The 21,164-nt window shown below is 45.1% G+C and overlaps 1 protein-coding gene across 1 annotated transcript in view; it reads left to right on the top strand.

Moving 5' to 3' along the window:
- The window catches only part of ADAM23 (ADAM metallopeptidase domain 23), a 475,404-nt gene that overhangs the window by 207,264 nt on the left and 246,976 nt on the right, over positions 1-21,164 (top strand). Inside the window, 1 exon segment of the mRNA XM_040441050.1 lies at positions 7,293-7,356. Within this exon segment, the coding sequence (XP_040296984.1) occupies positions 7,293-7,356 (64 nt within the window).

Below are 21,164 nucleotides of genomic sequence, written 5' to 3'. Positions count from 1 at the left end.
CTGTAGTTAACTCGTTGGTGGCCAGTGGGCCCTCTCCCCTCCCTCCCCCTCCTAATTAAAATCTCCCCCCCCCTATCATTGGTGGCAGCGGAGAGTACCGATCGGAGTCCCAGTTTAATCGCTGGGGCTCCGATCGGTACCCATGGCAACCAGGACGTTACTGCTGTCCCGGTTGCCATGGTTACTTAGTAATTTGTAGAACCATTATACTTACCTGCGAGCTGCGATGTCTGCGTCCGGCCGGGAGCTCCTCCTACTGGTAAGTGACAGGTCTGTGCGGCACATTGCTTAATGACCTGTCACTTACCAGTACGAGGAGCTCCCGGCCGGCGAATGGTTCTACAAATTGCTAAGTAACCACGGCAACCGGGACAGCAGTAGCGTCCTGGTTGCCATGGTTACCGATCGGAGCCCCAGCGATTAAACTGGGACTCCGATCAGTACTCTCCGCTGCCACTAATGATAGGGGGGGGGGATTTTAATTAGGAGGGGGAGGGAGGGGAGAAGGCCCACTGGCCACCAACGAGTTAACTACAGGGGAGGGAGGGGGGCCGGCCGCACTGGCCACCAACGAGTTAACTACAGGGGAGGGAGGGGGGCCCACTGGCCACCAACCAGTTAACTACAGGGGAGGGAGGGGGGCCCACTGGCCACCAACCAGTTAACTACAGGGGAGGGAGGGGGGCCCACTGGCCACCAACGAGTTAACTACAGGGGAGGGAGGGGGGGCCGGCCGCACTGGCCACCAATGTGTTAACTACAGGGGGGGGGGCCCACTGGCCACCAATGAGTTAACTACAGGGGGGGGCCCACTGGCCACCAATGTGTTAACTACAGGGGGGGGGGGGGGCTTCCCCCTGCTGCCTGGCAGCACCTGCCAGGCAACAGGGGGCAGTCATGTACACAGTTCTTTTAGTATATTCTAACCTGAAGCGTCCTCATCACCATGGGGACGCCTCTGTGTTAGAATATACTGTCGGTTCTGAGTTTTCACGAAGTGAAAACTCAGCTATGAAAAAGCTTTTATGCACACGGATCTTCAGATCCGTCTGTATAAAAAGTAACCTATGGCCACGGATCACGGACACGGATGCCAATCTTGTGTGCATCCGTGTTCTTTCACGGACCCATTGACTTGAATAGGTCCGTGAACCGTTGTCCGTCAAAAAAATAGGACAGGTCATATTTTCTTGACGGACAGGATACACGGATCACGGTCTCGGCTGCAAAACGGTGCATTTTCCGATTTTTCCACGGACCCATTGAAAGTCAATGGGTCCGCGAAAAAAAAAACGGAAAACGGCACAACGGCCACGGATGCACACAACGGTCGTGTGCATGAGGCCTCACCGAGATAAATGGGTCCGCAAGCAGACCAAAACTACTACCATGTGCATGAGCTCTTATAACGCTTTTGGACGTACCCAGAGGGTGGTTTCACACACAAGTATTTTTATTTTTTTATGTGCATTTTTTTTGCGTTAAAGTGAACAGAAAGTAATAGTAAATATAAAGCAAGTGCAAATATGATGCCTTCCTGCTGGATCCTCTTCTGGCTTTAGCTAAAAAACTGCAGTGCCATTTAACCACTTCACATCTGCCCATAGGATATAAACGTCATATGGGTGGATGTTTATCTCTGAATGGACATTCCAGAACTAAATCGTACAGAGCGGTGGGCCCGCTGTCAGTGACAGCAGGGCAACCCAGAGAGAAGGCAGGGACAGTTCCCAGGTATCCCTGCCTTCTAGATTGCTGTATACACAGCTATGCGCTTCCTGTCCCGGTGTTCTGTCAGAATACTATACCTTATCAGAATGCTATATCCTCGTCACTTCCAGTGATGTGGCCGACCCAGAATCAGCTGGAGGAAGGGGTGTGCGGCGCTGCGCAAGTGCAGATCCACGGCTAAGTCTAAATGATACCACCGTCACGGAAGAAGCGCCCACTTAATGCACATGTGCGAAACTGGCCAGGACACACTGCGCCTGTGCCCAGAACCACGGCTGGGTAGGAGAGGGTGCGCACATGCGGCTATATACTCCCGTTGGCCACACACATCAGGATTACACCGCACGTGCGCACTCAGGGGTAGGTAGATTTGTTAGTGCAAAATGTTCCATCAGATCTCCCTACCCCTGAGTGCGCACACGCGGACACAGATTATCAGGAGCAGTTCAGCCTCTCCCTGCTTCCAACACTCTCAGCCACCTGACAGGGGAAGGGGGGGGGGACGAGACTGTGCAGTATTGGGAAGGGGGGGGGATGCTGGTTTCGCGCATGCGCATTAAGTGGGCGCTTCTCCCACGGCGGTGCTATAATTTTGACTTACCCGTGGATCTGCGCTTGCGCAGTGCCGCACACCCCCTCCTCCAGCTGATTCTGGGGCGGCTTTGTCACCGAAAGTGACGAAGGTATAGTATTCTGACTGAACACCGGCCCAGTGATCATGTGACCGCCGATGCAGGAAGAGTGCAGGAGCTGTCGGGTCTTCTACAGACCTCGATCAGCCCTGCACTGAGCGTTGTATTCTGCTGTACAGCCTCTCTGGGGGGTGTATTTCCCTTGTAACTGGGCTACTATGTCAGCCACAGTTACAGGAGAAATCAATGGTGAAAAAAAAAAAAAGTGAAGGTAAATGTCCTCCAGAGGTCTTGTATGACCTTATGGGCGAGGGAAAGTGTAAAATAAAAAATAAAATAAAATAAAACAATAAAGTGTTTAAAAAAAAAATAGGTTTTACATAAAAAAAAAAAAATCCCCAATTAAGTAATTTAAAAAAAATGTTAAAAATATACGAAAAATTAATAAAATAGACATTTGGTATTGCCGCGTTCGTAACGACCGGCTCTATAAATATATCACATGATCCACCCCGTCTGATAAACACCATAAAAAATAAATAAAAAAACTGTCAAAGCCATTTTTGTCACCTTATATCCCAAAAATTGCAACTCCAAGTGATCAAAAAGGCGTATGTCCCACAAAATGGTATTATTGTGTTAAAGTGAAATAAATAAATAGTATACATACAGGTGAAACTCAAAAAATTTGAATATCGTTCAAAAGTCCATTTATTTCAGTAATGCAAATTAAAACGAATTGCATTAATGCAGCTTAAAATTAGAATTTTGTGAAAAGGTTAAAAATTCTAGGCTCAAAGTGTCACACTCTAGTCAGCTAATTAATCCATACCCCCTGAGCAAAGGGTACCTCAAAATTGTGACTTTGGGGTTTCATAAGCTGTAAGCCATAATCATCCAAATTATAACAAATAAAGGCTAGAAATATCTCTCTTTGCATGTAAGTCTCTCTTATATTAGTTAGAATATCTCGCTTTGCATGTAAAGTCTCTCTCTTATACAGGGAGTGCAGAATTATTAGGCAAGTTGTATTTTTGAGGATTAATTTTATTATTGAACAACAACCATGTTCTCAATGAACCCAAAAAACTCATTAATATCAAAGCTGAATATTTTTGGAAGTAGTTTTTAGTTTGTTTTTAGTTTTAGCTATTTTAGGGGGATATCTGTGTGTGCAGGTGACTATTACTGTGCATAATTATTAGACAACTTAACAAAAAACAAATATATACCCATTTCAATTATTTATTTTTACCAGTGAAACCAATATAACATCTCAACATTCACAAATATACATTTCTGACATTCAAAAACAAAACAAAAACAAATCAGTGACCAATATAGCCACCTTTCTTTGCAAGGACACTCAAAAGCCTGCCATCCATGGATTCTGTCAGTGTTTTGATATGTTCACCATCACCATTGCGTGCAGCAGCAACCACAGCCTCCCAGACACTGTTTAGAGAGGTGTACTGTTTTCCCTCCTTGTAAATCTCACATTTGATGATGGACCACAGGTTCTCAATGGGGTTCAGATCAGGTGAACAAGGAGGCCATGTCATTAGATTTTCTTCTTTTATACCCTTTCTTGCCAGCCACGCTGTGGAGTACTTGGACGCGTGTGATGGAGCATTGTCCTGCATGAAAATCATGTTTTTCTTGAAGGATGCAGACTTCTTCCTGTACCACTGCTTGAAGAAGGTGTCTTCCAGAAACTGGCAGTAGGACTGGGAGTTGAGCTTGACTCCATCCTCAACCTGAAAAGGCCCCACAAGCTCATCTTTGATGATACCAGCCCAAACCAGTACTCCACCTCCACCTTGCTGGCGTCTGAGTCGGACTGGAGCTCTCTGCCCTTTACCAATCCAGCCACGGGCCCATCCATCTGGCCCATCAAGACTCACTCTCATTTCATCAGTCCATAAAACCTTAGAAAAATCAGTCTTGAGATATTTCTTGGCCCAGTCTTGACGTTTCAGCTTGTGTGTCTTGTTCAGTGGTGGTCGTCTTTCAGCCTTTCTTACCTTGGCCATGTCTCTGAGTATTGAACACCTTGTGCTTTTGGGCACTCCAGTGATGTTGCAGCTCTGAAATATGGCCAAACTGGTGGCAAGTGGCATCTTGGCAGCTGCACGCTTGACTTTTCTCAGTTCATGGGCAGTTATTTTGCGCCTTGGTTTTTCCACATGCTTCTTGCGACCCTGTTGACTATTTTGAATGAAACGCTTGATTGTTCGATGATCACGCTTCAGAAGCTTTGCAATTTTAAGAGTGCTGCATCCCTCTGCAAGATATCTCACTATTTTTGACTTTTCTGAGCCTGTCAAGTCCTTCTTTTGACGCATTTTGCCAAAGGAAAGGAAGTTGCCTAATAATTATGCACACCTAATAGAGGGTGTTGATGTCATTAGACCACACCCCTTCTCATTACAGAGATGCACATCACCTAATATGCTTAATTGGTAGTAGGCTTTCGAGCCTATACAGCTTGGAGTAAGACAACATGCATAAAGAGGATGATGTGGTCAAAATACTCATTTGCCTAATAATTCTGCACGCAGTGTATTAGTTTAACCTTTTAAGTTGCATTACTGAAATAAATGAACTTTGCACAATATTCGAATTTTTTTCGAGTTTCACCTGTATTAGGTATTGCCGAGTCTGTAACAACCAGCTGTATAAAAATATCACATAATTAACCCCTCAGGTGAACACTGTAAAAATCAAAAAGGCGTATCCCCCCCATTCAGAATGCATTAGGATAAAACTGATCAGCTCTTTTCCGGTATAAAGCCCCTAGAACGGAACTCAATGCTGGAAAAGAAAAACGCTAGTGTGAAAGTACCCTAAGACAATCGGTCAAAAAATTAAAAAGCTATGGCTCTCAGACTATAGAGACACTTAAAACTTAAATAAATAAAAAAAAAGTAAACATATTAGGTATTGCCACGTCTCCTCTATAAAAATGTCACATAACCTAACCCCTCAGATGAACGCTGTAAAAATAAATAAATAAAAACTGTGCTAAAACAACCAATTTTTGGTTACCTTGCCCCATAAAGTGATCGGCAGAAAAATAAAAAAAATATGGCGTTCAGAAAATGGAGACACAAAAACATAATAAAGCATTTTTGAAAAATAAATTATGTAAAACTGAAACAAACAAACAAAGTAAGTAGACATATTTGATATCACTGCATCCGTAACTACTTGGTCTATAAAAATAGCTCATGATCTACCCAGTCAGATGAATGTTGTAAAAAATAAGAAATAAAAAATAAAAACAGTGCCAAAACAGCCATTTTTAGTACCAAAATAAAACTGTCACCTTATCCCCTAGTTTCCAAAATGGGGTCACTTTTTGGGAGTTTAGGCCCCTTTAACACGGGCGAGTTTTCCGCGCGGGTACAATGCGTGAAGTGAACGCATTGCACCCGCACTGAATGCGGATCCATTCACTTTAATGGGGCTGTGCACATGAGCAGTGATTTTCACGCATCACTTGTGCGTTGCGTGAAAATCGCAGCAAGCTCTATTTTGTGCGTTTTTCATGCAACGCAGGACCCATAGAAGTGAATGGGGCTGCATGAAAATCGCAAGCAAGTGCGGATGCGGTGCAATTTTCACGCACGGTTGCTGGGAGACGATCGGGATGGGGACCCGATCATTATTATTTTCCCTTATAACATGGTTATAAGGGAAAATAATAGCATTCTGATTACAGAATGCATAGTACAATAGGGCTGGAGGGGTTAAAAAAATAATAATTTAACTCACCTTAATCCACTTTTTCGCGCAGCCAGCATCTCTTCTGTCTTCTTTGATGAATAGGACCTTTGATGGCGTCAGCTCATCACATGGTCCGTCACATGATCCATCACCATGGTAAAAGATCATGTGACGGACCATGTGATGAGCGTAGTGACGTCATCAAAGGTCCTATTCATCAAAGAAAAAGACAGAAGAGATACCGGCTGCGCGAACAAGTGGATTAAGGTGAGTTACATTTTTTTTTTTTTTTTTTAACCCCTCCAGCCCTATTGTACTATGCATTCTGTATTCAGAATGCTATTATTTTCCCTTATAACCATGTTATAAGGGGAAATAATACAATCTACACAACCTTGAACCCAAACCTGAACTTTTGTGAAGAAGTTCGGGTCTGGGTACCACATTCCGTTTTTTATCACGCGCGTGCAAAACGCATTGCACCCGCGCGATAAAAACTGAACGGAACGCAATCGCAGTCAAAACTGACCTACTCGCGCGAGTTTGCCGCAACGCATCCTTACCTTATCCGGACACGCTCGTGTGAAAGAGGCCTTATACTGTAAGGGTGCATCAGGGGTGCTTAAAATGAGACATGGTGTCTAAAACCAATCCATCAAAATCTCCCTTCCATCCATATTTTTTGCGGATCCGTTTTTTACGGACCACAAAATACATACGGTCGTGTGCATGAGGCCTAAGGCTGGTTTCACATACAGTTTTATTACCTTTTTGCCGACTTTTGAGGTTTTTCCTGCTTTTTTTTTTTACATTCTTTAGTGCATGCACTACTTTTTTGTGGCACGGAGGCACGGACAGACGTGGGTTTCTGTGCCTCTGTTCGGCACCGCACCTTCCATAATGCAGACCCATTCAAGTGAATGGGTCTGCATCCATGATGTGGTGCACAAACAGCCGGTGCCCATATATTGCGGACCTGCTGTTTGCAGGTTGCAATACGGGCACAGCAGCGCAACAGCCATGTGCATGAGCCCTTACGGATCAGTTTATTTTTTCTTGATGAACCAGAGGAATAAAATCTGCCACATACCTTCAGTATGCTGCATTTTGGTCCCAAAAAGGTGGGATACCTGTTTGACTTTGGTAGGAAATAACATGTGGATATGGTGCCATCTGTTTAACTATGTGTTTCCTTTCCAGTGGAATGTTTGATGATGGCGCTCACACCTACACCATCCATCCAGTGGACATAACTCACAGTTCTGTAAGTATTGTACATTGACCAATGATTAATGCTGCCAAAATGTACATGTAAATGTGTATACACAGGGTTTATAATCAGGAGCCCACTGTTAGGGCTCGTTCACACGAACGTATGCTGCCCGTTGCCGTATTGCGTACCGCATTTGCAGATCCGCAATACACGGGCACCATTCCGTGTGCATTCTGCTTCACGGATGCGGACCTATTCACTTTAATGGGGCCGCAAATCCAGAAATGCGGAACGGTGCGAAACGGAAGCACGGAACGGAACACTACAGAGTGCTTTCTGGGGTTCCATTCTGTTCCCCCGCACCGCAAAAAGATAGAACATGCTCTCTCTTTTTGCGGAACGGAGGGATCGCGGACCTATTCAAGTGAATGGGTCCACGATCCCCATGCGGCTGGGCCACAGTCGTTGCCCGTGCATTGCAGACCGCAAATAGCGGTCCACAGCACAGGCACGGGCTTCACACGGTCGTGTGAAGGAGCCCTTAGCTTGTTCCTATTAGCCAGAGTCGCAGTAGTTTTAATTCTCATTCAAACATCAATGTTCCATGTACGTGTGCTATACATGTTCTCCGCAGACAGCATACGTACCGATTCATTGTAATATGTGTATATACACAGCAGTGTTTTACCATGATCCATGGGTCCGTGTTTTTAGCATGGGTGCATGCTCTGTTTTGTCCTTGTTCACGGATCCATCACGCATATTATAGTCTATAGGTCTGTGAAAACCACGGATGCCAGCTGAAAATTACTTTTCAGCTGTGCAGTGTCAGTGAAACACGGATGACATGGGGACAGCAAAAAACGGACACAGGGACCAAACATGGATCCTTCACCGACATCACTGACCACCTTTTCACAGATTTGAGCACGGATGTGTGAATGAGGCTTACATAGTGCAGAATATTCAGGTGACTGAACCGCTCTAAAGTCAACAATGAGACAAATGGAACAAGAACCCTGCCCACAGAAGCTTACAATCTAAAAGGAAGGACAGATTGCAAAGTCCAGTGGACCATATGCATTTAGAAATATGAATCTACCCATCTAAAGCATGGATGATGTAGAAAGTTGGGGAGTAAAAAGTTGGTGGTTTGGGAAGAACTCTTGCTCTTTTGCTGCATCAGGAAATTTGAGTAATAGGGAACCGCAGCTGCAGGGATATGAGAGTAAATGCTGATGTCAGCTGAATGTAGTCAAGGATGAGAGTAGAGGAACCATTGCAAAGTGCTAATGACCACAGCAGCACTTCTGCTTGTCCACTGAGAGAACAGAGATGTCCTTCCACAGCCGTTCACCTGCTGACAGCCCTGGAAATGCAGCTGTGGGGGATTTGTTTTCACTGTAGCTGCTGTTATACAAATCAAAATTCTAATGTTTTAATGTATATTAGAAAAAAGCTGATAATACGTCCTTGACCATAGTAAGCCTCCTGGATTCATCATACAATATGCTAGCTGCTCATTCGAGTTTTGCTGCCCAGCAGTCCAGGGGATCTTTGGTATGGGGTGTCAAGATGCACTCTGAGTATGTCACAACCTGCTGGTTTAGGTTCTGCTCTATGTCTAGCTGCTGCCGCCGGTGAGTAGGTTGTTTATTATCGGTGGTTTGTGCTATTCCTAGCACCTGCAGTTATTTTTTGGTTTAATTTCGGCCCCCTTTTTGATAGGTGTGTTGACCTAAAAAAAATTGTGCTATGTGTCTTAAATCTCCGAAAGCAGACCTCCTTTGTGCCAAGGCAGATAGATGTACAAAATAGAATGAGTTATATCTCCTACATTGTCTAATTTCGACAATATAAAGAATTTGTTTAATATTTCACACTTCTCTGAGATATCCAGCAGCCTGTCAAGGTCCTGGTCCCTGAATTTCAGTATATTTGTGGATTAAAACCAGTAAAATGTTCTAGTTTTGTTTTTCTGCATTCAGCATAAATGAATAGCTGTCATTACAACACTGCATTTGGCCCCATTGATGAGCATTTTGGGCACAAGGCATTAATCATATTGACAGTGCAATAGATCATGGTGTTACATATTCTGTGCTTGGATACATTTCAGCATTAATTGCATTTAACTTTACCTAAGAAATCCTGTTCTATTATTGTCCATAGCTTATATAAAACACAGCAAACATCAGACATGATAAAACTATCTAATGGGAAAAGGTCAAAAGAATCTGTCTTCAGTCTAGATGTTCAAGAATTATTTTTTTCTCAAATGCTAAAATTAACTGTGAAAAAGGATACCAGGTTTGAGTTTTATCAGTAAGTGGCCTCTTTAAGCTACGGCTACATGGCGACACTGGTGGCGCTACAGCTGTTGCAGCTACCGCTACTTTTTGATTCTGCCCATGACAGCTGTCGTGCAACCAGAGTCACCATGTAGCCCTAGCCTTATAGCATGGGGTCCAGTTTTAGGCTGGACAGTCCGGCTTTCAGACTCCCTGTCCTCCGTCTGGTGCAGGGCTTGGACAGACACAAGGATGTCCTTTTGAACAGCTCACTCTCAGACGGCAGCACTGTGCTGTCTGAGTGTGAGCTGCAAGGAGGAGCTGACATAAGTTGATTTTTAACTTAATTTTTTCAATCCCTGTCGGCTGAGTGAGGAGGCGTGGCCTAACCAGATCAGGGCATGGCTTAGTGGGACCTAGAAGTTAATTTTTAACTTCATTTTTTCAATCCCTGTCAGCTGAGGAGTGGGAGGGTGCGTGGCCTAACCAGTTCGGGGGCATGTCCTTTTGAACAGCTCACTCTAAGACAGCAGCACTGTGCTTTTTGAGTGTGAGCTGCAGGGAGAAAGTCACCGTCCCCCCCACTCCTGCAGCTGACAGAAGTAGATTTTTACCTTCATTTTTTCAATCCCCGTCGGCTCAGGGGTGGGGGCATGGCCTAGTTGGATCAAGGGCGTGGCTTAGTTGGACTTGGTGGTGGGGTTTTAAGTTCGTCTTTTGAGGGTGGACACATGGTGGCAGGGGGCATGTCTGGGCTCCTTCCTGCAAGAGTGACACTCTTCTGGGCACCTTACTGGCTCATTTGCATACCAAATAAACTGGATTTTCAGAGGATAAAAACATCTATTGCTGGAACAAAGGCTCATCTTGAAATGAGGTACTAAGTGCTATAAGGCCATGGCTTTACTTCAATAGCGATTATCCTGGTGACAGATTTCCTTTAAAGCTCACCTACAGCAGTGAAGAAAAATGGTTAGATTGTTATGGAAACCTTGAGTAAAACTGTGTATGTGGAGGCTAACGGCCTGCGAGCTTCTATTGGCTGATTAGGGTCATGTGACCAAGCTCATATTGGCTAATGCATTTTTTGGGAATATCTCAGGAATGGTACATCCTAAAGAGCTGAGACCTGGTCTAGAATCTTCCCGGACACCTGTGTGCCATATTTCGTGATTGTAAATGCGACTGTGCAGATTCCTTTAGCGGACATACATACACACACACACACACATGTACTCAGCTTTATATATTAGATAAGTTAATCAAATACCCTGTCAGTTTCCTCCTCTCAAGACTAAATAAATGTAATTTTTGTAAACTAATTTTTAGCTCATAACTAAGACCCTCCATACTCCCATAGCAATTATTTCGAGATTACGTTTTTCCCCTGAAGATCTTCTGATATATTACTGTATTTCATGAAGTGCAGTAACAGATGTTCTATTTCAGAAATACAGTATTTTTGTCTCTGAAACCAATAAAAACTACCTAACCACAACTAATCCAAATCAGTTCTTAATTCTGATTTCATTCAAATTGCAACTGCTTTCTATGATACATTTCAAAATAACTGAACAGTAATATTTTGTGTTGAAAATGAGTTAAGATCTTAAAAGGGTTATGTCATGATAGATGTAAAAATTAGACATCATATGGTACATGACAATACCTTTCTAACAAAGCTTGGACCAGCCCGGAACCTCACATGGAAGCAGATCTCCCCCATTCATTGCTCCAATTACTATGATAGATTCTCCTCATGGTGACAGTTCAGGAGGTGTGTTCTTTCTCTGGGGCATGTTCTTTCTGCTGCAGCTCAGGGTGTGTGTCCATTCTGCTGCAGCTCAGGGCGTGTGTCCAATATGCTGCAGCTCAGGGTGTGTGTCCATTCTGCTGCAGCTCAGGGGGTGTGTCCATTCTGCTGCAGCTCAGGGTGTGTGTCCATTCTGCTGCAGCTCAGGGTGTGTGTCCATTCTGCTGCAGCTCAGGGGGGGTGTCCATTCTGCTGCAGCTCAGGGGGGGTGTCCATTCTGCTGCAGCTCAGGGTGTGTGTCCATTCTGCTGCAGCTCAGGGGGGGTGTCCATTCTGCTGCAGCTCAGGGGGTGTGTCCATTCTGCTGCAGCTCAGGGGGGGGTGTCCATTCTGCTGCAGCTCAGGGGGTGTGTCCATTCTGCTGCAGCTCAGGGTGTGTGTCCATTCTGCTGCAGCTCAGGGTGTGTGTCCATTCTGCTGCAGCTCAGGGGGTGTGTCCATTCTGCTGCAGCTCAGGGCGTGTGTCCAATATGCTGCAGCTCAGGGTGTGTGTCCATTCTGCTGCAGCTCACGGTGTGTGTCCAATATGCTGCAGCTCAGGGTGTGTCCATTCTGCTGCAGCTCAGGGTGTGTGTCCATTCTGCTGCAGCTCAGGGTGTGTGTCCATTCTGCTGCAGCTCAGGGGGGGTGTCCATTCTGCTGCAGCTCAGGGGGGGTGTCCATTCTGCTGCAGCTCAGGGTGTGTGTCCATTCTGCTGCAGCTCAGGGGGTGTGTCCATTCTGCTGCAGCTCAGGGGGTGTGTCCATTCTGCTGCAGCTCAGGGGGGGTGTCCATTCTGCTGCAGCTCAGGGGGTGTGTCCATTCTGCTGCAGCTCAGGGTGTGTGTCCATTCTGCTGCAGCTCAGGGTGTGTGTCCATTCTGCTGCAGCTCAGGGGGTGTGTCCATTCTGCTGCAGCTCAGGGGGTGTGTCCATTCTGCTGCAGCTCAGGGGGTGTGTCCATTCTGCTGCAGCTCAGGGGGTGTGTCCATTCTGCTGCAGCTCTTTCTCTGTAACTGTCACAGTTTCTAACAGAGGATATAGCTGGTGGCAGTTAAAGGATGGAACTGAGCATGTGCAACCACCTCAGTAGATGAATGTGCACATTACCATACAGATTAAACATCAGAAGGGGGCATTATGCATTATGTCGAAGTAAAGAGATCTCGCAACTGGGGCATTTTATTAACAGAAAGTAATTACAAAAGTAACCCGTTTTTTCATGCTGATGTATATTAAAATAATATGGTGGCAAGAACCCTTTAAAGAGCATCTGTCAACTCTATTAAACCAGGCATCACAATGGGGTTTATGCTGCTGATTAATGTAATACTTGAAAATAATTTTCAGCATTCCTAAGAAAAAAAAGACTTCTAATCTCTAAGTAAGGGCTCGTTCACACGACCGTGGTTTTGGTCCGCATCCGAGACATATTTTATGTCATATGAACAAGCCCTAAGTTAGGGCTTCAGTACTTCAGGGGTCGTGGCCAGCACTGCAAAGCTGAGGGTACTGAAGCCCTCTTTTGCATAAATTATGAGGTTTTTTTTCCGGGAATGCTATAATTTCAATTTCAGGAAGATCAACCCTACCAAGGCATTATGCCTGGTGTAACAGAGTTGATCCTGCTGACTGGTGCTCATTAAAACAGTTCTCCTAGAAAGATAAAAATGAAAATACGGAAAAAAATCTTATTATAAATAAACTCTTGATTACCTTTAATTATTTATAGAGGCTCATTTTGTCTAGGGGACAATTAGTGAAGGAGTTAAAATGACCGCTGTCAGATTCCTGGACATGGACTCCGTCCTCCTAATGACTGCAGGATGGTCTGTACGAGAAAGCAGAGCACAGAGCCCTATGTAAACTCCAGTCTCTGCCTGCATCAGCACTGTGAAGCTCTGTATTAGGCTACATTCACACGACCGTATGACCCATTCATTTCTATGGGGCTGCTAAAGATGCGGACAGCACACCGTGTGCTGTCTACATCCGTTGCTCCGTGCCACAGCCCCGCAAAAAGAATAGAAAATGTCCTATTCTTGTCCGCAATGGCTGATAAGAATAGATATTTTCTATGACAGCTGCGGCATGTGCGGTCTTTATATTGCGGAACGCACATTCGTGTGAATGTAGCCTTATGTGCAGATCACAGCTGAGATAAGCACTTATTTGTGTCCGTCTGCTTCGGAACGGACGTCACCATATACTCGCAGCATTTCAGCTTTCTTCTGAGGCAGACAGACAGATAAGGCTACTTTTACACTAGCGTTTTTTGCAGATCTGTCATGGATCGGCAAAAACGCTTCCGTTACAATAATACAAACACATGCATCCGTCATGAACGGATCCGGTTGCATTATGTCTTATATAGCCATGACAGAACCGTCATAAACACCATTTAAAGTCGATGGGGATGGATCCGTCCCCTATTGTCTTTCAATGGATTTCATGACGGCTCCGTCTCGGGTATGTTAAAGATAATACAACCGGATCCGTTCATAACAGATACAGATGGTTGTATTATCAGTAACAGAAGCGTTTTTGCTGAACCCTGCCGGATCCTGCAAAAACGCTGGTGTGAAAGTAGCCTAAACTAGACTGGACTTTCAGGGAAAGAGATGCTAAATAGACATCTCTTCTGGAAAGTAGCTATAAAGTGTAACTTTATCTATTAATATACAGCAATTTCTTATTTAGCTATCAAATCATGTGCTGATTTTTATCCTTATAGGGGTGGGAACTTCATATTTTTTGCTGCAGAGCTCTAAATCCTCCAATTCTTTCTGCACACCTCTGGCTTCCTGCTGCCAACACAAAGCTATAAGATTAAAACAAAAAAAAGTTAGCCAGCTCTGCACCTTCTTAGGTTACATGCACAAGACTCCCAGTTGTGCCCCAAGTATAGATAATGGCCTCCTTAGTGCCTCCCGGTAGTTATAATAGCCAAGATGTGCCCCAGTATAGATATTAGCTTCCAGTTGTGCCCACATACATATATTATGGCTAAGGATGAGCCAATCGACTTCGGATGAAACATCCGAAGTTGATTCGCATAAAACTTTGATTGCTGTATGGAGCGAGCGCTCCGTAGAGTATTCAAGCAAAGTTTTATGCGAATATTCGCTCATCCCTAATTATGGCCCTAGGTGTGGCCCCATACATATCTTATGGTCACAGCTGTACCCCCATATATATAAATAGTGCCCCCTGCCCCCCAATTTTGACCCTATATACAGTGCCTTGCAAAAGTATTCACCCCGCTTGACTTATTTTGTTACATTACAGCCTTAAAGGGTTTCTACCACCAGAAATACTGTTATGTAGCGGACTGATATAGCGATGCGCCAATGTCAGCACTACATAACAGTATGTTTCTAACATTAGTCCCTGCAGCCGTTTTTGTTAAAAAAGCACTTTTATTATATGCTAATGAGCCTCTAGGTGCTATGTGGGCATTATTAGCACCTAGAGGGCTCCGTCCACTAACCATTTCAGCCGCCCATCGCGTCCCTCCAGCCCGCCCCGCTCCTGTTGATTGACGTGAAACTTCTCAGTATCTCGTACCAATTCCCGCGCCTGCGCCGTGCGCTTCTGTATTCTCCCGGTGCCGGCTTCCTCACTGCGCATGCGCCAACTACGTTACAATGAGGAAGCCGGCACCAGGAGCGCGGCATTCACTCACTGCGCCTGCGCCGAATATAGAAGCGCACGGTGCAGGTGTGGGAATTGGTACGAGATACTGAGAAGTTTCACGTCAATCAACAGGAGCGGGGCGGGCTGGAGGGACGCGATGGGCGGCTGAAATGGTTAGTGGACGGAGCCCTCTAGGTGCTAATGATGCCCACATAGCACCTATAGGCTCATTAGCATATCTATAAAAGTGCTTTTTTAACAAAAACGGCTGCAGGGACTAATGTTAGAAACATACTGTTATGTAGTGCTGACATTGGCGCATCGCTAATGTCAGTCAGCTACATAACAGTATTTCTGGTGGTAGAAACCCTTTAAGTTCAATGTTTTGTTAATCTGAATTTTATGTGATGGATCAGAACACAATAGTCTAAGTTGGTGAAATGAAATCGGAAAAATATATAAATAAAAGTATTGTTTAGAACTAGAAAACAGAAAATTGGCATGTGCGTATGTATTCACCCCCTTGGTTAGGAAGCCCATAAAAAGCTCTGGTGCAACCAATTACCTTCAGAAGTCACATAATTAGTGAAATGATGTCCACCTGTGTGCAATCTAAGTGTCACATTATCTTTCATTACATATACACACCTTTTTTGAAAGGCCCCAGAGGCTGCAACACCTAAGCAAGAGGTATCGCTAACCAAACATTGCCATGAAGACCAAGGAACTCTCCAAACAAGTAAGGGACAATGTTGTGGAAAAGTACAAGTCAGGGTTAGGTTATAAAAAAATATCCAAATCTTTGATGATCCCCAAGAGCACCATCAAATCTATTATAACCAAATGGAAAGAACATGGCACAACAGCAAACCTGCCAAGAGACGGCCGCCCACCAAAACTCACAGACCGGGCAAGGAGGGCATTAATCGGAGAGGCAGCGCAGAGACCTAAGGTAACCACAGTAGAGACTGGAGTATCTGTACATAGGACAACAATAAGCCGTACGCTCCATAGAGTTGGGCTTTATGGCAGAGTGGCCAGAAGAAAGCCATTACTTTCAGCTAAAAACAATAAGGCATGTTGTGAGTTTGTGAAAAGGCATGTGGGAGACTTCCAAAATGTATGGAGGAAGGTGCTCTGGTCTGATGAGACAAAAATTAAACTTTTCAGCCATCAAACAAAAATGCTATGTCTGGCACAAACCCAACACATCACATCACCCAAAGAACACCATCCCCACAGTGAAACATGATGGTAGCAGCATTATGCTGGGGGGATGTTTTTTAGCAGCCGCGACTGGGAAACTGGTCAGAGTTGAGGGAAAGATGGATGGTGCTAAATAAAGGGATATTCTTGAGCAAAACCTGTACCACTCTGTGTGTGATCTGAGGCTAGGACGGAGGTTCACCTTCCAGCCGGAAAATGACCCCAAACTCACTGCTAAAGCAACACTTGAGTGGTCTAAGGGGAAACATGTAAATGTGTTGGAATGGCCTAGTCAAAGCCCAGATCTCAATCCAATAGAAAATCTGTGGTCAGACTTAAAGATTGCTGTTAACAAGCACAAGCCATCCAACTTGAAGGAATTGGAACAGTTTTGCAATGAGGAATGGGCAAAAATCCCAGTGGTAAGATGTGGCAAGCTCATAGAGACTTATCCAAAGCGACTTTGAGCTGTGATTGCCACACAAGGTGGCTCTACAAAGTTTTGACTTTTTAAGGGGGTGAATAGTTATGCACATTGACTTTTTCTGTTATTTTGTCCTATTTGTTTTTTGCTTCACAATAAAAAAAAAAAAAAAAAAACATCTTCAAAGTTGTGGACATGTTCTGTAAATTAAATGATGCAAATCCTCAAACAATCCATGTTAATTCCAGGTTGTGAGGCACAAAAATACAAAAAAAAGGGGTGAATACTTTTGCAAGGCACTGTATAATGCCCTTGCCTGTCCCTAATCCCTGCTAGTGCTGACATTAACAAAAAAAAAAACTCCCTCCACCCATTAGCATGTGATGGAACTCTTGCTCTGCACTGGAGACACCAGGACATGACACAGGTCTTGCCGTCTTCACTGAGAAGCGAATGTTCCATCGCATGCAAGGTGAGTATTTTATTATTTTGTAATCCCTTTTTTCACATTGTACCCATTTTTAATAGTTGTTGGGTGCACTCCTGTCTAAGTGGCTGTTAAAAACCGTTCCATTGATTTCAATAGGATCCACATGTCCTATTTTTTGACGCCCACTATTCACTGGTCTTTAAAAAATTGCCCATGTGAATAGCCCCATTGATTTGAAATGGTTCTAAAAATGGCTGTATGACTACTGTTAGAAAAACAGCCATCACACGGCCATTTTTAACATTTGTTTAAATGTAGCCTAACAATGTGAAACAAACGTGCAGGTGCAAAGCCGTAATGGAAAAGGAAACAAACACAAAGAGGCAGCAGAACTCTGTGATTATTTTAAATTGTGTTACTGCTGCATTTAATTTTAAATGTGAGGGTCTTACATTTTGATGAAATTGTGTAAGCCCATCTTTCACAACCAGATGACTAGGCCTAGGATTATGAAATGAACCAGCTTGATGCCTTAGGGCTCATGCACACGACCGTTGTGTGCATCCGTGGCCGTTGTGCCGTTTTCCGTTTTTTTTTCGCGGACCCATTGACTTGACCCGTTTTGCAGCCGCATCCGTGATCCGTGTTTCCTGTCCGTCAAAAAAATATGACCTGTCCTATTTTTTTGACGGACAACGGTTCACGGACCCATTCAAGTCAATGGGTCCGTGAAAGAACACGGATGCACACAAGATTGGCGTCCGTGATCCGTGGCCGTAGGTTACTTTCATACAGACGGATCCGAAGATCCGTCTGCATAAAAGCTTTTTCTGAGCTGAGTTTTCACTTCGTGAAAACTCAGATCCGACAGTATATTCTAACACAGAGGCGTTCCCATAGTGATGGGGACGCTTCTTGTTAGAATATACTACGAACTGTCTACATGACTGCCCCCTGCTGCCTGGCAGCACCCGATCTCTTACAGGGGGCTGTGATCCGCACAATTAACCCCTCAGGTGCGGCACCCGAGGGGTTAATTGTGCATATCATAGCCCCCTATAAGAGATCAGGGGCTGCCAGGCAGCAGGGGGCAGACCCCCCTCCCTCCCCAGTTTTAATTTAATTTGTGGCCAGTGCAGCCCCCCCCGCCCCCCCTTCCTCTATTGTAATATCATTGGTGGCCAGTGTGCGGCCTCCCCCCGCCCCCTCCCTTTATTGTATTATCATTGGTGGCCAGTGTGCGGCCTCCCCCGGCCCTCCCCTCCCTCCCTCTATTGTATTATCATTGGTGGCCAGTGTGCGGCCTCCCCCGGCCCCCCCTCTATTGTATTAATATCATTGGTGGCCAGTGTGCGGCCTCCCCGCTTCCCCCCCCCCCCCCCCCCCCCGAGGTGGCAGTGGAGATTCCGATCGGAGTCCCAGTTTAATCGCTCTGGGGCTCCGATTGGTAACCATGGCAACCAGGACGCTACTGCAGGCCTGGTTGCCATGGTTACTTAGCAATATTACAATATTAGAAGCATTATACTTACCTGTCTGTGACCGGCCGGGAGCTCCTCCTACTGCTAAGTGACAGGTCTATGCGGCGTATTGCTTAATGATCTGTCACTTACCAGTAGGAGGAGCTCCCGGCCGGTCACAGACAGCGCAGCAGGTAAGTATGATGCTTCTAATATTGTAATATTGCTAAGTAACCATGGCAACCAGGACGCTACTCCGATCGGAGCCCCAGAGCGATTAAACTGGGACTCCGATCGGAATCTCCGCTGCCACCAATGATCGGGGGGGGGGGGGGCGGGGGGAAGGCCGCACACTGGCCACCAATGATATTAATACAATAGAGGGGGAGCGGGGGAGGGGCCGCACACTGGCCACCAATGATAATACAATAGAGGGGGGGGGGGCGACGGAGGCCGCACACTGGCCACCAATGAAATTACAATAGAGGGGGGGAGGGGGGCCGACGGAGACAGCACACTGGCCACCAATGATATTACAATAGAGGCGGGGCGGGGGGCCGCACACTGGCCACCAATGATATTCAAACTGGGGAGGGAGGGGGGTCTGACCCTGCTGCCTGGCGGCCCCTGATATCTTACAGGGGGCTATGATACGCACAATTAACCCCTTCGGGTGCGGCACCTGAAGGGTTAATTGTTCTGATCACAGCCCCCTGTAAAAGATCGGGTGCTGCCAGGCAGCAGGGGGCAGTCATGTACACAGTTTGTAGTATATTCTAACTTGAAGCGTCCCCATCACTATGGGAACGCCTCTGTGTTAGAATATACTGTCGGATCTGAGTTTCACGATGTAACTCAAATCCGATGGTATATTCTAACATAGAGGCGTTCCCATGGTGATGGGGACGCTTCAAGTTAAAATATACCATCGGATTGGAGAAAACTCAGATCCGATGGTATAATAGGGACTCCTGACTTTACATTGAAAGTCAACGGGGGACGGATCCGTTTGAAATTGCACCATATTGTGTCAACGTCAAACGGATCCGTCCCCATTGACTTGCATTGTAATTCAGGACGGATCCGTTTGGCTCCGCACGGCCAGGCGGACACCAAAACGACTTTTTTTTCATGTTCGTGGATCCTCCAAAAATCAAGGAAGACCCACGGACGAAAAAACGGTCACGGATCACGGAAAAACGGAACCCGTTTTTGCGGACCGCAAAAAAAAAACGGTCGTGTGCATGAGGCCTTAGTCACACAGTCACTGTTCGGTCAGCTCTAAACACAGAACAGGTGCAGATCTTCCCTTATACCTTATATCTGTGAAGGCTCCACTCCTGGTTTTGGCTCACAATCGCTGATGGAAATCACTGACCAAACACTGATGTGTGAATGAGACATTATTCTGGTCTAATGAAATCGGCAATGTCCACAAGCTAGACCGAGGCAGTCACAACCACAGATGCTCAATGTAAGAAACTGTTTTGTCTGTTTCTCTTCTCAGCGAAACAAATGTGCTGAGACTGCAATGCAAATTGAAGAAGGTGTAATAAATCACATTTTCCTTTACATCATGTTCATAGCCAGGTGTATGCGCTGTGTAACTGGGAAACAGGTGGGACCACAACGTACTACGGGAAGGGAACAAGGCTTGTTGGCGAAGACAGTGTGATGCTTTGGGAAATGTTTTGCTTGAAATCCTTGGGTCCTGCATTCATATGTGGGTACCTTGATATGTACCACCTTCCTAAACTTGGTTGCAGACCAAGTACTCCTCTTCACAGCAGTGATATTTTCTAATTGCAGTGGCTTCTTTTAGCAGGATAATGCACACTGCAAGGTGTTGACTTGGACTCTAAACTTCCCAGATCTCAATCTGATCATGCATTGGTGAGATAGGCTCGATCCATGGACGTCCCACCTCACACCTTGCACTGTCCATAAATAACTAGGCATTCCAGGAAAATAGGGTAAAAAGGAATTGTTATTTATTTCTTTTTCCAGGCTTGGACAGTTTGTGCAGGTTGTAATGAATGTAGCTATCACTTCACAGTTGATAGTAAATGCTGCAGACCTGTTCGTATTTGTATTGTCAGCTGTAAATATGTGTCACTGACATTCTTTGTGACTGATTATGGTTTTCCAATTTGTCATTTAAAAAATAAATAGCTGTCTGTGATTTCCATATATTAATAAATAATCAGGATGGAAAGCCCCACATACCAAGGGACACCTTCAAGGTCTTGTAGAGGTGATGCCTCACCGGGTCACATCTGTTTTGGTAATAGAAAAAGCAATGACCCTAGTAGGTGGTGGGTAAATGCAATTAGTGAAGCGTAATAATTTGCATTAAGGTCCCAAAATTACCATATTACCACTCTACCAGACTTAACTCTAATTTTGCTGTAAATTTTTAACTGTTTTTAGTTTTTCTTATCCATTCTGAAAAGACTTTAAAATCCCCACAATGATATGTGTGTAGCATATTAGATTGCTTTGTGTCATGTTTCACTATTGATTTGGGCTTTCCATCATTAGTGCAAGATACCGCAGACACAGTGCTTTATATTCCACTGCATAAATTAGGACTTTGATCTTCTTGATGCTGTACTTTCAG

Source organism: Bufo bufo, chromosome 7 (genome assembly GCF_905171765.1).
Source record: "Bufo bufo chromosome 7, aBufBuf1.1, whole genome shotgun sequence".
NCBI lineage: Eukaryota > Metazoa > Chordata > Amphibia > Anura > Bufonidae > Bufo > Bufo bufo.
Note: the sequence above shows the minus strand (reverse complement) of the source record. Positions and strands in the feature narration are given on the sequence as shown.